The 13,687-nt window shown below is 37.7% G+C and overlaps 1 protein-coding gene across 2 annotated transcripts in view; it reads right to left on the reverse strand.

The window, feature by feature from the left end:
* Nucleotides 1-1,080: 1,080 nt before the first annotated feature.
* Nucleotides 1,081-13,687, reverse strand: part of WAC (WW domain containing adaptor with coiled-coil) — a 54,655-nt gene continuing 42,048 nt past the window's right edge. Inside the window, exons 11-14 of one of the 2 annotated variants that reach the window (XM_030444377.1) lie at nucleotides 13,326-13,444; nucleotides 5,600-5,786; nucleotides 4,539-4,666; nucleotides 1,081-2,331 (exon numbers count right to left, since the gene is read on the reverse strand). In XM_030444377.1, coding sequence (XP_030300237.1) covers nucleotides 2,262-2,331; nucleotides 4,539-4,666; nucleotides 5,600-5,786; nucleotides 13,326-13,444 — 504 coding nt within the window. In that variant the 3' untranslated portion in view covers nucleotides 1,081-2,261. The remainder of the gene's footprint in view (nucleotides 2,332-4,538; nucleotides 4,667-5,599; nucleotides 5,787-13,325; nucleotides 13,445-13,687) is intronic. The other variant, XM_030444376.1, reaches the window with a different exon arrangement.

Below are 13,687 nucleotides of genomic sequence, written 5' to 3' on the forward strand. Positions count from 1 at the left end.
TCATTTTCTATAAAACAAAACTAACTTGTGAGGTTCATTGGTACAGGATGTTACAGAAGGCAATATATGAACCAAAAGGGAGCTAAGTAAGTTCACGGAAAAGCCTACCATCTATTAAGACAGAGGCAATCTCTGTCTCATCAAGTAACTAAACTGCAGACTACCAGAATTAAGGACAGCCACTGGTGAAAGAAGACCTGTATGTTCATCCATTTCACATGCTACTGCACTACTCTTGGCCAGCCTCAAGACCATGAGCATTACAAGAAATGGGATGTTAGGCAAATGAGTGTGAGGAAGCCTTCCATCACTTGGCCTTAGGTCTCTAAACCTGCAGAAACAATGCATGTTAAAATAACTCATTCAAGATTACTCTACTCCCAGTTTATGAGGAAAATCAAACACCTGTATGATATGAAACACAACAGCACATACTAGGTTAACAAGTGAGGTACAATTACAAGTTAATCTGTCCCAACTTCTGACTTTGTTGTTACTTCAACTGCAACTGCTGAGTTTGCAATGTCTTGTTTGGACAGAGCATTCAGCTTCCACTAATTAAAACTGATTTTAAAAAACAGTCTCAGCCCACTGAACACAAAAGAAACTAAAAATCAAACAATGTTTCTGGTGCTGAAAGACAGAATTTTGTTGGAACAAAAAATGTAGCATCACGTCAACACCTTTATTATGAAGGTTTTTTTAATTCATCACCTACAATCTTTAACTGGCTACTGTAACACATACACCTCCAGAAACAGCAAACTAATACTGCCATCACTATTTTTGTTGTTGTTTTTTAACAAAGAAAAAGCCACATTTTTTTGTAGTAGCAATAGTTTCTTTTTTATTTTTAATATACTTTAGGAAACAATATACAAAGCTGAGCTTTGCCGCCATTTTCAAACGGTGGGTAGCTCCAATTACACAAATTCAGCGTTTTGTGATGGTTAAGAACAGCAGTCAGCACCAGACTTAAACAAGTTAGCTACAACACAAACATCCTTCCAAATGAAATGTCATAATATCAAGACAGGTAAACCAGGAATTAACATAGGACAACTGTTGGGGAGGTGTCTGAAATAATTCTTGTTGAATTTTATATTTCATTAAATATTTTATACACATTTTCCTGTTTACAAGTTTTAAACAAAACCTCCCTTGAGGAATTATTTAAGTACAAAAAATGTTCAACAAGAACAGTTCTAATAAAGAGTCCCCAAACAGATCAAATTTTAATGTGTTGACCAAAGGAAATGAAAACCAGTGTTTCTTTGTTTAAACATTTTTATTACAACAGATACAATTCACATCTGACTAGCTTTTTTTTTTTTTCCTCTTTCCCCTCCCACAACCATGTTAACATGTTCATTGGGCTATTTCCTTATATTTGAGCAAGTAATGTACTTTCAGCACACATGCCCAGCAGTACTATAAGTCCATTCTTACAGGGTGCAAATGGAAATACATTTCAATAATTTATACAAACAAGTGGGTTATGCTCAATCACTGCAATTTTAAGCTATTGTACACAGGAATGAAAAGATTATAGAAAAAGTGCCATAGCAACAGTGCCTTAAGAAAAGAGAAAATTAGAAGCATCAAAAAACTGATAAAATCAGGTTTAGGATTTCACAGGGAAATGGAACACAGAAAATGAAAAACATTTCTCTGTAAAACAGAAATGAAGAAGCACTGCTCTTGATTCGGTGCAAGTGTGGAAACAGTTGTTTCACAATATTTTGTACATTACCCAAATTGTTGCAGCCTTAGACACAGATCGCCTGGCGCTTGCATTGAATTTTAGGAAATGCAAGATTTCTGAATGATAAATTAACTAAAAAAAAAAACAAAACAAAACCGAACAAAAAAAAGAAAAAACCCAAAAACAAAACAAAACAAAAAAAAGAGCTAATTTTGCAGACAAGTTTACATGTAAAAGGCTAGGTATTTAGCCACCTCAGCATTGATTAGTTTTGGATGTCTAAGCTCTGATACACATGGCTTCCCATGGCTTCACTCTACAAAACATATTTACAACGTGAAGAATACATCTACAAGAAATCTACATTTCAAGGGTTTTACAAATCATTCTTGTATCTTTCCCCTGAATTTGACTCCCTCCTGTCCCCTTCCCCATGTCAATTTTCTGCCCAGCTCAACGGTCCAAAGTCTACTCAAATGCAGCTCAAAAGTGTTAAGACTGGGCATCAGTTTAATAGTTCCTGTACTCAAAACCATGTGCAATTGTTTATAACTTTTCACACCATGAAGGAATTCTGATTCTTTAACTTTTCAAGTTCTTTAATTTGTTGTCTCAAAAATAGTATCCTGTAAGAGAAAAGAATTACATTAGTAAAAAAATTTTAATTTCACAGACATATTGAATAAGTATCTACAAAACTATTTCTACAATTTCAGTAAACAATGTCAAGCTCCTTATCTCTATTAATAAATTTTAATTGAATTCCAAATCTGTTTGATCACCTACACACACTGTATGCAGATGCACAGACCAGCAGTACTCGATTCCTTTGTTCAGAAAACGAACTTGCTGTATTTTATTGACTGATACACAGTTACATTTAAACTCCTTCACTTGAATCCAACTCTCAGAAAAAGTAGGACAATGGAAGAGTCTTCTGTTGAGTAACTAAATATACCAAGAATAACTTATCCTTCCAACACTTAACTTTCCATTATTTTGTTCTGTGGCTGGTATAATAACCGTTCATTCTAGAGTTAGTCTCTAGTTATGGTTAGCTCCAATCTCAAAATATTTCATCATTAAAAAACATCTAAGGAAAAAACCTATAGCTACACAATTATATTGCTAGAAATTCCCATCTAAATTTTTCTTCTTCTACCAAACTGACATGAACTACTATTGTGATAAATGAACATTTGGTTTTACACACTGTTTCCAAGATTTTTAAATGATTTTTGTTACAAAATTTCATGACACTGAAGTGTAATGCAAACATGTGAATGAATTTAAGAAATCTTCAAAAGCAAAGTTGAAGTTTCACATAAACATTAGAGAAATTCCAAAGCAACTTCAATAGAAGCAGGAAAAAGCATCCATTTCAGCAGATTTTTAGAACACTTTTCAGTAAAAATTAATTTTCTACTAAAAATTATGTGAGAAACTACTACGACAGACACATTGAAAAAGAATTTCACTTAAAAGACCTAGACATATCAGTCAATGGCAAGTGCCTTTTGACATGCTGTCAGAGTTAAAATAATATACTTGCTTTGCCCACAGATTAAGTTCCCTTCTAGAACAAATTTAAACAATTTTTTCTGTTCCGAAGTACAGAAATAATAGCATTATTCAATTCTATTTGATAATAACATCCTTTGCAAAAGCCTTCCCCCACCAACTTGTTACTTATGCCAGCTATTCAACAACTTCGGGACTGTAGCAAAAAGATACGTGTTATCACAGATTCAAAGTCATAAGAGTCATTATTCATTGATAGTTTAATGATACAGTGTACATGAAGCAAAGTACTATTTAGTGAGCTGAACAATGACACCTGACATGTTACTTCAGATCAAATGTGCACCCAGAGACAGAAATTAAACCTTAAAAGGTTTTATTTAATCTCTAAGAAACTAAGCAGCTAATTAAATATTCTATAGAAACTGTAATTTATACCATGTAGTTACAAAATAAAATTTTGGAAAGAACAGACTTTTAGATTCTTTATTAGGATAGACTTATAAATACATTACAGTTGACTTCTGCTTACAAGGATTGTTCTACTAATTGCCAAAAAGCAAGAGCTTCTAGGATAAGGCTAGCTGTTTAAACAGCATGCAACACTACTAAAGCAGCTTAAGACAGTAAATCAGAATCACTGCATCCTAACTGTAGTGTGACTTTAATAGACAGGATAACATCATCCAATAAAAAAAACTGAGTATGAAGCAGATTAAGATCATGACTACAGAGGAAAAGTTTCAGCATGTCTTGTAAGACTAGACACCCTCTAATGGCAACCCAGGCAGCAGAAGTCTACTTTACTCTAATCAATGTCTCCCTAAAGAACCCCAAGATGATCTTACACACCTCCTGCCTAAGTAACAAGCTTTAAATTTTCCTTAGCTTGTGATTATCAATGAGACATCTTCAGGCTTATTATGGTTTTAAACCTAATAAACATCTCATGCAAAGCATAGTGTTTAAGACTAATAAAAAGCATGTAAATATGTACCTATGTCATCTATGCATCATGTATAGACACACAGTTTAGATGTATGCTGAATTACTGACAAGTTAATCAGTTTTTCCTAGTGCACTAATGTATCTGAAAAGTGAAAATACATAGAGGTTATATATCTGGTTCTATTCACTGGAGACTAAAAGGTCTGAGTGTGAGAAGCAGGTTGAATGTACAGAGGGAAGCAACTTGCAAAGCTGGCAAGTATTAGCATAGATAGAAAGTAATCAGTAAATAACAGCTCATGCAAAACAATGCCAAAATGGGAGTTCTAAAACCACCTTGAAAATAATCAGAGCACACACTTACCTTTGCTCACGCAAAGTTGCTTGAATTTCACATACTCGAACTAAAGACCTTAAATTCTTTAATTCAGTACAAATTTCTGACATATGGACACTTCCCATGTTATGGGCTTCCTCACGTAATCTTGATGCCTGCAATGGTTACACATAAAGGTGAGGATTTTGAATCATTAATTGGAAACAACTGGCTGTAGTCACAGCACTGCTGGATGGGTGTGTCTTGAGGCAAGAACTGAGTCCAAACAGATCTATCAGTCTGGTCTGCACTTCTGAGACCTGCAAATTACTACCCAAAAGGCTCCAAGTGGCTTGAGCCAGCATACAACTGCTCTTCATAAGACCAAAGTAAACTGTGCTAGGTAAGATTAATATTCCTTGCAGACTGTGTGAGACAGAGTTGCTTGTGAAAGGACTTGAACTAGACTCAACCAATACGGTTCCTTTGAGTAATACATTCCAAGCAGCTGACAGGCATCCCATTTCCCTGCATTACCACAACAGGACAGGTTTCATGCTGCTGGTTATAAAATATTGATGGCAATTCCACTACATTTCCCATGATGTAAAAATAGTATGAATTCAGCCTGAGCCCTCTACATCATCTTAAAACCTGGGTACAAAGAACAAAGCAGAGTTCCTTTTTCACTCTGTAAAGGTAAAAACTCTGACTCAAACAGAGTAGCCCCAAATAGTTCAGCTTTGTCACCTAATTTGTAACATTTTCCACGTAACAAAAAAATATCATTATAAAAATCTGTTGAAATTTTTGTTCTTTGTAAATTTTAACATTACTTTGACAGTAAGAAAACAGCTATAACTATTTATGTGAGACAATTTCAGAAGTGCTGGTAGTCTAACCAAGACAGAAAACATGCAACTGCTAAATGGCAATCACATGTAAAACTGACAGACCTGGCCTAATTTCTCTCTCTTTGCTGGCTAAGGCCAAGAACTGAGGTTTTTTGAAATACTTTTGATTCCTAGGAAAGGATACCTGTGTAAGAAAACAAGACTTCAAGCTACATGTTTTGCAGTCTCACAGAGAACAAAGCAAACTGTACTCACCTGCTTTTCTGCATGATCTGCAGGCCAGCCTTGAACATGCTTTATAAGATTCTCATTGAAGTGTGCTGCTAGCGTGGGTGTTAATGAGCAAGTGGGCCGTACAGATGTATTCTGTGGTGCAGGTGTTGAATTTGATGCACTAGTGCTGGAGGTATGATTTGGACCTGGTGATGGGCTTCTTTGACTACTAGATGAAAAAAAAAAAAGAAAAAGCAGGCATTAAAAAAACATGGGTAGAACTTAACTTAAAATTAATTGCTTCTAGCCACAAAAATACATAAAGCAGTTAAATCACAAGTAAATACTTCTGGTAGACCAAACCTCTGCCACTTTTCCACAGGTCTCCTACTTGTATGGGAACCATTTCAGCGCTACAACGTAACAGGAGGATTTTTTGGTTCTGTTTTGTTTAGTGTTTTTGTTTAACTGTGATAGCTGTTCAAGAGACATAAGCTGTATCTATATTTTAGATAGAGAATACATATATTTATGTTCTTCCATGTATCAGATGGAGTCAAACACTTTTATTCAACAGAGCATCAACAAGTGTCACAGTAATCATTAAGTACAAAGCCTAATGTCAAGATTTAAAAATATAACCATATGGGCTTTTTGAGGAGTATAACCATTTACTAAAGTCAAAACACAGACACCTAGGTGACTTTGTGATACTGTCCATCCTCAAAGTGCTCAAGAAAAGAGCTACCAGCTTGACTGCTTTACTGGAAAATAATACACTGCCATTTTTCTGGTTGATGTGTTAAGCTCTAGCAGAACAGATGCACAGAGACATGTTCAGCAGATATATATATTGTACGATGAATCAAACCTACAATTTTTCCACATCTACTTTGAAACTACAGTTCTTGATCAAAACAGTTTTTACTAAAAAACTCACATTGATATTGGCATACCAGTTTCTTGCCATCCACAGTGCTCAAAATTATATTATCTGTAACGTATTCCAACCATTGCTTTAAGCAACATTGAGTGTAAACAACACTATCTCTCTCTACCTCGTTACGCACTTCATGTATGGGAGGGGGCTTCCTAAGAGTTCCTTCTTCTGAATCCCATGTCTCTATAAATAAAGTCTATTTCTGCTGAAATGACTAAAAAAGATGGGTATCACCTAGGTCAATCTTTTGTAAACTCATTTGACTAACTAATCCACACAGACCCTCATGCTCCCAACTAGCAAATGTTCATCCTCCACCTTTCACTTGGGTTTTAAGTTCTCTAGGTAAAGTAGGAGGGGTTTTTGTTTCAGCTGGATCAGTTCTCTCAATGAAGCTAGAATATATAACCTGAACACCTAATATTAAGCCCAACCAGCTACACAAGCCCCCCTAAAATATAAAAAAAACACTGATACTTATATTTACCTTCCATGTGTCCAGAAGCACAGGTATAAGGGCCAGCATGAACCCAACACCTTCATTTCAGATGGACTGAACCACATCTGACACAACTGTCAGAGCTGCACCTGCACAGTTGTGCTGTGTCTAGGACTTCATGGCTGTTCTTCGGCCTCCATATTATCAGTAATGGATAATTCCACTGCCATTTTCACCAGCAGAAAAACTGCTATTTGGCACATCATCATTATCAAACACAAGATCAGAATGTGGGGCTCACCTCCTTTCGAGCACTGCTGTCCAGGTAATCTCACTTCTAGGAAACCAGAACTTGCACTGGGAGTGGTACATAACCCCTGGTGGGGAAGCTCAGAAGCTGGTATTTCAGTACATGGCCTTTTCTGCTTCCCCATTCCTTGTACAAACAAGGCCTCTACACTCTTACTTCCCTTACCAGCATTAATGCAATCAATCACTCCCATTTCCTCCCACCCCACCAACAGAGAGGGGGCTCTGTTGTTCTGTTTTGCTAAGTGGTGGGAGTACCACTATTTATAGATGTAAACATGGGCAAGGGCAGTTCAGAACAAAACCAGACTGCTTTGTTTTCTCCAGTAAGACAAAGGAAGCAGTAACCTTGAGCAGGACAAAAGAACATCACTAACACCGTAACTGTGATGGTACCTCAGTTAGAATGTTCTTTGGCACTACCTGTACTTAGAAACACTACTGATTATGTAAGTACCTTGCTATTATGCATAATATTAAGTTTACAATCACTCTCTCACTGGGAGCAGCTTTTCAACACAGGCCATAATTTCCATCTATTTCTTAAAACTTTCTTACTACTTGTCTGCAAGTGACGTAAAGTAATCCAAAGGAAAAACTAATTTGAGAGGAATCTTAATTCATCACTGAGCCTATCCCCTTAAGCAAACATCCTAGTATAATGCAACTATCATTACTGTTCAATGCCCAGCTATTTATCCTCATCACTCACACTTGCAAAGAACTACAGCAGGTTTCCAAACAAACAGCCAAAAAATTACATACAGCATGCTGCTCTACAGTGAAGCCTTAAACCTCATTCCTTTCAGTTTTCCTCAAACCCGTTAAAAGCTTAGAATTGAAAAAAACTCACCCAAAACCCACATATATACACAGAAAGATTTTGGCAGGCAGCTTTGTTAGAGTTGTATACATAAACTTTCCTTGATTTCAGAAGTTGCAAAAGTGAATATATGATGGAACTGAGGGAAGAGGAGAGGATTCCTCGGACTTGAGGCTGTGTCCTCTTCACCTCAACCACTTCGAAACCACTTACAAGCGCAAAAGATTAACAGCAGAAATGCTCAGCTATTAGGAGAAAAATGCCATTTAGATTTTGAAGCTGGAATTGAAACTAGCCAAAATTGTGAAGGGCAGCAAGGGTTGTACATCAGGAATAAATGAAAGGTTTGGAACAGTTGTGTTGCCCCTCTTAGAAGGCAGGAAAACCTAGAAGCAAAGGACGTGAAACGGGTCAAGACAGCTGGTAATTTTTTTTTCCTGTGTTTTCACAGGTATGGTCTGTCCTCAGACATCCCACATGCCAAAGCCCATCAGGAGTGCCAGTGCCAGTAAAGCATTACCTACAGCAGAGGAAGGAGCAGTTATTCCATGCTACTAGCTGGTGTACCTCTAAGGGCAAACAGGGTTTTGATACACTCCAGCATAACTCAGATGCTGCATCATCTTGAAGCAGCATGGTGAGCATGCAAGTTTCCTGATGATGGGGGAAAAAAGCAAACATTAAAGTCATCCTCAGGGTGCACAAAGATGAGAGCCTGGGGAACTACAGGCCAGCTGATGTTAGTCTCTGGGATACTTATGAAGCAAGTTAGCAAGTTTTCCTGGAAGATGCTTCAGCTATATGAAAGGCTAAAAGGAACAAAAAACCCAGAAATTCCCCACAAAATCACAAAGAACCAAACAAAAAACCCCACAAAACAAAACCAAAAACAAACAAACAAACAGAAGAACCAGCATAGGTTCTTTCCCATAGGCATGGGAAATCATGCCTGACCAACCTCACTGCCTTCTATGAGCTGACTTGCTCAGAGGATACAGAAGAGGAGAAAGCAGTGATGTTGTTTACTTGGGCCTCTGACATCATCTCCCATAGTATTCTTAGAGCCAAGAGTTCACTTCATTCTTAGAGTTCACTTACCCAGCCCATATTTCATGGATAAAGTGGATGGAAAAATTAATTCACTATTGGACTCAAAGGCTGCAGTCAGTTGTACAAATACCACTATAAAGCCAGTGACTAGTGCTGTCCCTTGATTGCCAGGATACTGAGGGTTATACTGTTTAGTATTTGCATTAAAAACCTAGATGGTGGCACACAGTGTATCTTGTGAGTTTGAAAATGAAGCCTACTGGGAGGAGCAGTCAACATGCTGGAAGATAGGTTGTTATTCAGAAGGACCTGAATGGGCAGACAGGAACCAAGTTCAAAAAAAGGAAAATGCAAAGTCCTGCACCTGAGGTGGAATAACCCTGTGCAACAATACTGGAACAACCCCACAGGTACAGAGGTTGAAAGCAGCTTTGCAGAAAAGGATCTGAGGATCCTGGTGGACAAACTGAATTTCAGTCAGCAATGTATCCCTGTGTCAAAGCAGGTCAAGCACTTGGATTAGCAAGAACATGGCTTAAGAAAGAATTCCTCCCCTTTTTAGAGTTTATGAGATCCACAGTACCTGAAGCACTGAGTAGTGGGGAGCCAAAAACCAGACAAGAACTAAACTGCCACATCAAAGGAATCTGCCAGAGGACCACAGAGATGACTTGAGGGCTGAAGCACATGCCATGTCAGTAGAGTATAGAAGTACTGGCTTATTCAGTCTGAAAAAGAGAAGGCTGAGGGAGGGGGATTGAAGGATCTTCTTACTGGTTTTAACTACCTATGGGGAGAGCAGACAGCCAGGTTCTTTTCAGATATGCACAGTGACAGGACAAGAGGCAGAGACACAAGTTAGTACAAGAGAAATTCTAGTTAGTCATTTCACCATAAGGGTAGTGAAGCATTAGAAGATGATGCTCAGAGAGATTAAAAAAAAAAAAATCACCTAAACAATGCCCTTAGCAATTCAAACTTGCCAGTCCTATTCTGAGTTGGGAGTTAGACTAGATGACAGAAGTCCCCTCCAACCTGAATTATTCTGTTTCTGTGTATTCATATAGCATCAGCATACTGATGGTACAGAGAATGGCTACATTGATTAACCATGTAGAATTGAGGTATCACCTTCAATGCTCTTTTACTCCTTATTTCTAATAGGATCAAAGTTCCCCTATGAATTACCTCCTCTCCATTTATCAATCTGGCTTCTCTCACTCCTACTTCATCAGTAAAAATCACTAACACGTTAGAAACATTTCAGAAGAATAAATAAAATCTGTGGGTTTCTCAAAAACGAAGCTGTACCTTACTAATGAACAAAATACACTGTCACAAAATATCTTAGCACTATGTTAGCAGCAGGGGGAGCTACGAATGCAGCAATGACAGACAATTTCAAGCAACTGCTATGTTTTTAATGCTTCAATAAAGACAAATACATACCATAGCTTCTGGAACACCTAAAAAGACTGACTATGGCCCAGATAACAGAATAGTTACAGAAAGACAGAAACACGTGTACAAGAGCATGAAAACAGGATGGTTCTGAGATACACTACTACAAATTACAAAATCTTACAAAATCTGTACAAAACCTACAAAAACTGGGAAGAACATCTCCTTCTGCAGCAGTTTTACACTTTTTAAAAGTACAGGAAATATATTCTGGATATTTTCTGGAAACAAAGAGAAGCTAGTAACCTGATGAAGCTATTAACTATAGAAGAACTCTTACATTTTTAAATCAGCAATAATTCATGCCATGTGCTTAGAATAATTTCTTACAAAATGACTCTCTGTATGACTACATTGCAATAATTTCCTAACTCACATGACTGAAACATTCACGATATGTGTTATCAACTTGATGCAGATTCAACAAAGAATCTGCATTTAAGGTTCAGAAAAATGCAACTAATTTATAGAGCCCCTTCTTTGGACCACCTGTCTACAGTTCAGGTTGCTTAACTGTTCATTCCTAAGAAAACAGTTCAAGGTAAAGGTAGAATTAGCCCCGAGAGAAGTCCCTAATCCATCAGACTGACAGCCTACAAAGGAAGAATCTCTTCTGTATCAATTCACAAACACTACCTGGACACGGGAAATCTTTTACAGTTTAGTAAATCCACATCTGAGCTAGTCAGTTTTAATTCAACTCCTCTGCACTGAGTAGAAGGAAACACCAGATGCACAGGTTTTTCCAAATCACCTGTTCCTTTATCTTCCATTTCTTGCAAACCAGACACTTCAGAAAGAAACTGGATACCACAGTCACAAACATGTAGAAATTTGAGATACAGGGTACTAAATAATATTATCAACAGTAATTTTGATACTAGACTGTTTCTCCATTTCTCCTGTTTATTCACTGCCTTTTGCACGTCCTCTCAAACACGAGACAGTGCTGCCTGCATAATCCCTCTGCTTTAGCAGGACAAGTACTGAGGCAAACTCAGCTTCCCTTCTCCAGCAAAATGTTACACCCAACAGAGCAATGGTTTGCAGATGGCAAGCAGATCCCGTAAGGGGAACTTGATGGGGTAAAGGTTATGTGAGAGTAATAAATTCTATAAAGCAAAGAGGGAGACACACACAGAGTGCAGTGTCTGGACTAGCATGCCACATGCCTACCAGTATCACTTCACAGGCTCCAGGCCATGGTCAGTGCTTCCAAGAATATAATCACCTTCCTTAGCAAGATTTCATATGGGTAACTGGTGATCAGTCAAGGACAAAAGAGTCTATGACTGAGAGCTATTCCTCAAAATCTCACTGCTCTTATAAAAAAGGTCTAGTCTCCTCATTAAAAAGGTTTAGCTGGTTGACAAGTATAACTTTTTTGTGCTGTAATTCAGAAAGATTTAAACAATCAAGCACCATACATAATCACTGGAGACTGGATCTAGTACACTATGTCTTTATTCTACCCATAGAGGAAAATTATTTATAGGTTGTACATCTACTAAAAAACACAGAATCAAGCATCTGTAACACAGAAAACATAAAACACTCAAAACCTTTTCATTTCCTTCTGTATATACCCTCAAACAGATCTATACCACAGCTTCTCCAGTGAAGCCAGTCACTGGGAGAAGACCACCAAGGAAACAAAAAACCCATCCACCCCAGTCCCCCCAAATCAAATACAAAATACCACCCCCTCTTGCCACAAAAAACCCCAAAAAGCAACACAGTGGACGAATCCAACAGGAAGTTAGGGCATCAATGACACACCCCTTTATTGTCAGTCTCATAAGGGCAGATAAAAGGACCTCACTATTTTGTGACCTGCAAAGCACCACCATGTAGTTTCAAGTAAGCTGACAAGGAAAAAATGTTGGGTTTGTTGGTTTGTTTTTTTTAATATCATACCAAATATCTTGTTCAGCCACTCTAAAAATCTATCTTTTAAGTGCAGTACCTTGTAGATTTACTGGAATCCAACCTGATGCACTTTTTTTTTTTTTTTAAATGTCAACCTGCAAGCTCCTCCAGGCACAGCTCTAACCATGGCTCCATCATAGAAGGAAATTAAGAGAAATCTTTGGTTACAGTCCTTGGAAACGCTATGATAAAGTGCATAGCATCCTACACAATGAAAGATCTATCTTTCCAACTGAGAAATTCAGACAGACACTTTGTAAATTCATGGCTGAATGCTCCTTATCATGTACCATGTGAATAAGCTTGCAATATTGACAAAAAAGTCTGGCCAAGAAAAGCATTTGTGAAACCTACTTCAGTTCATGTTTTTCATTAGAGAAGAAAATCATCTGATACACATAAGTTCTTACTAACTTTTAAATCAAATTAAACTAGAGCAAGACACCAAAACCAACTAGTGCTAAGCAAATCACAGAGTAAAAGCATTTAATTCTGTAACTGCACAGAAAGAAACAAAACCTTCAAATTCAGAAATCACAATGCAGGGAATCAGCTGTAAAATTGACTCCAGGGTGACAGGGTAGATATTAATTTCATCTTGCTTCTGTGAATGAAACTCTAGGGTTGGTCCTAAAATGAAGAACCTTCCACAATTAGCTCTGTCACAAAGATAATTAGCTGCAATCTTTCAGCAGCAGCGGAGTTAAATCCCATGTTCAACAAATAGGAAAGAAGAATCCACAAATTGCAACACATACAACACACATTGGAGCCAGAGCAAAAGCAGAGAACAGCACAGGTAAGCATTTCAATATACCTTGAGCGCTGAAGACTTCGTGGAGAGGCAGGTTCATGACCTGCCTGCTTGTCAGCTATTGCTGGCTGCTGAGGTGTTGCCTGTGAAGGTGGTCCTTGCTTAACACCTGGAGTAGCAACCTGGAAAGATCAAAACTTCATCAGACTCGTTCCACAGTATGTATCACGAGTAAGCACCAGAGAAAAACATGGTAATTACAAGACCGGTGGGTTTTTTTGATAGGAGGTCTCTTGCTGACAGAATTTTTATATGCTTTGCAAAGTGTGTTGTGGGTTTTTTTGTTGTTTGGTTATGTTATGGGGTTTGTGGGGTTTTTGTTTTGTTGGGGTTTTTTTTGTTATTTAAAAAAGTCAGCTCTAGTT

This window comes from Calypte anna, chromosome 2 (assembly GCF_003957555.1).
Source record: "Calypte anna isolate BGI_N300 chromosome 2, bCalAnn1_v1.p, whole genome shotgun sequence".
Lineage (NCBI taxonomy): Eukaryota > Metazoa > Chordata > Aves > Apodiformes > Trochilidae > Calypte > Calypte anna.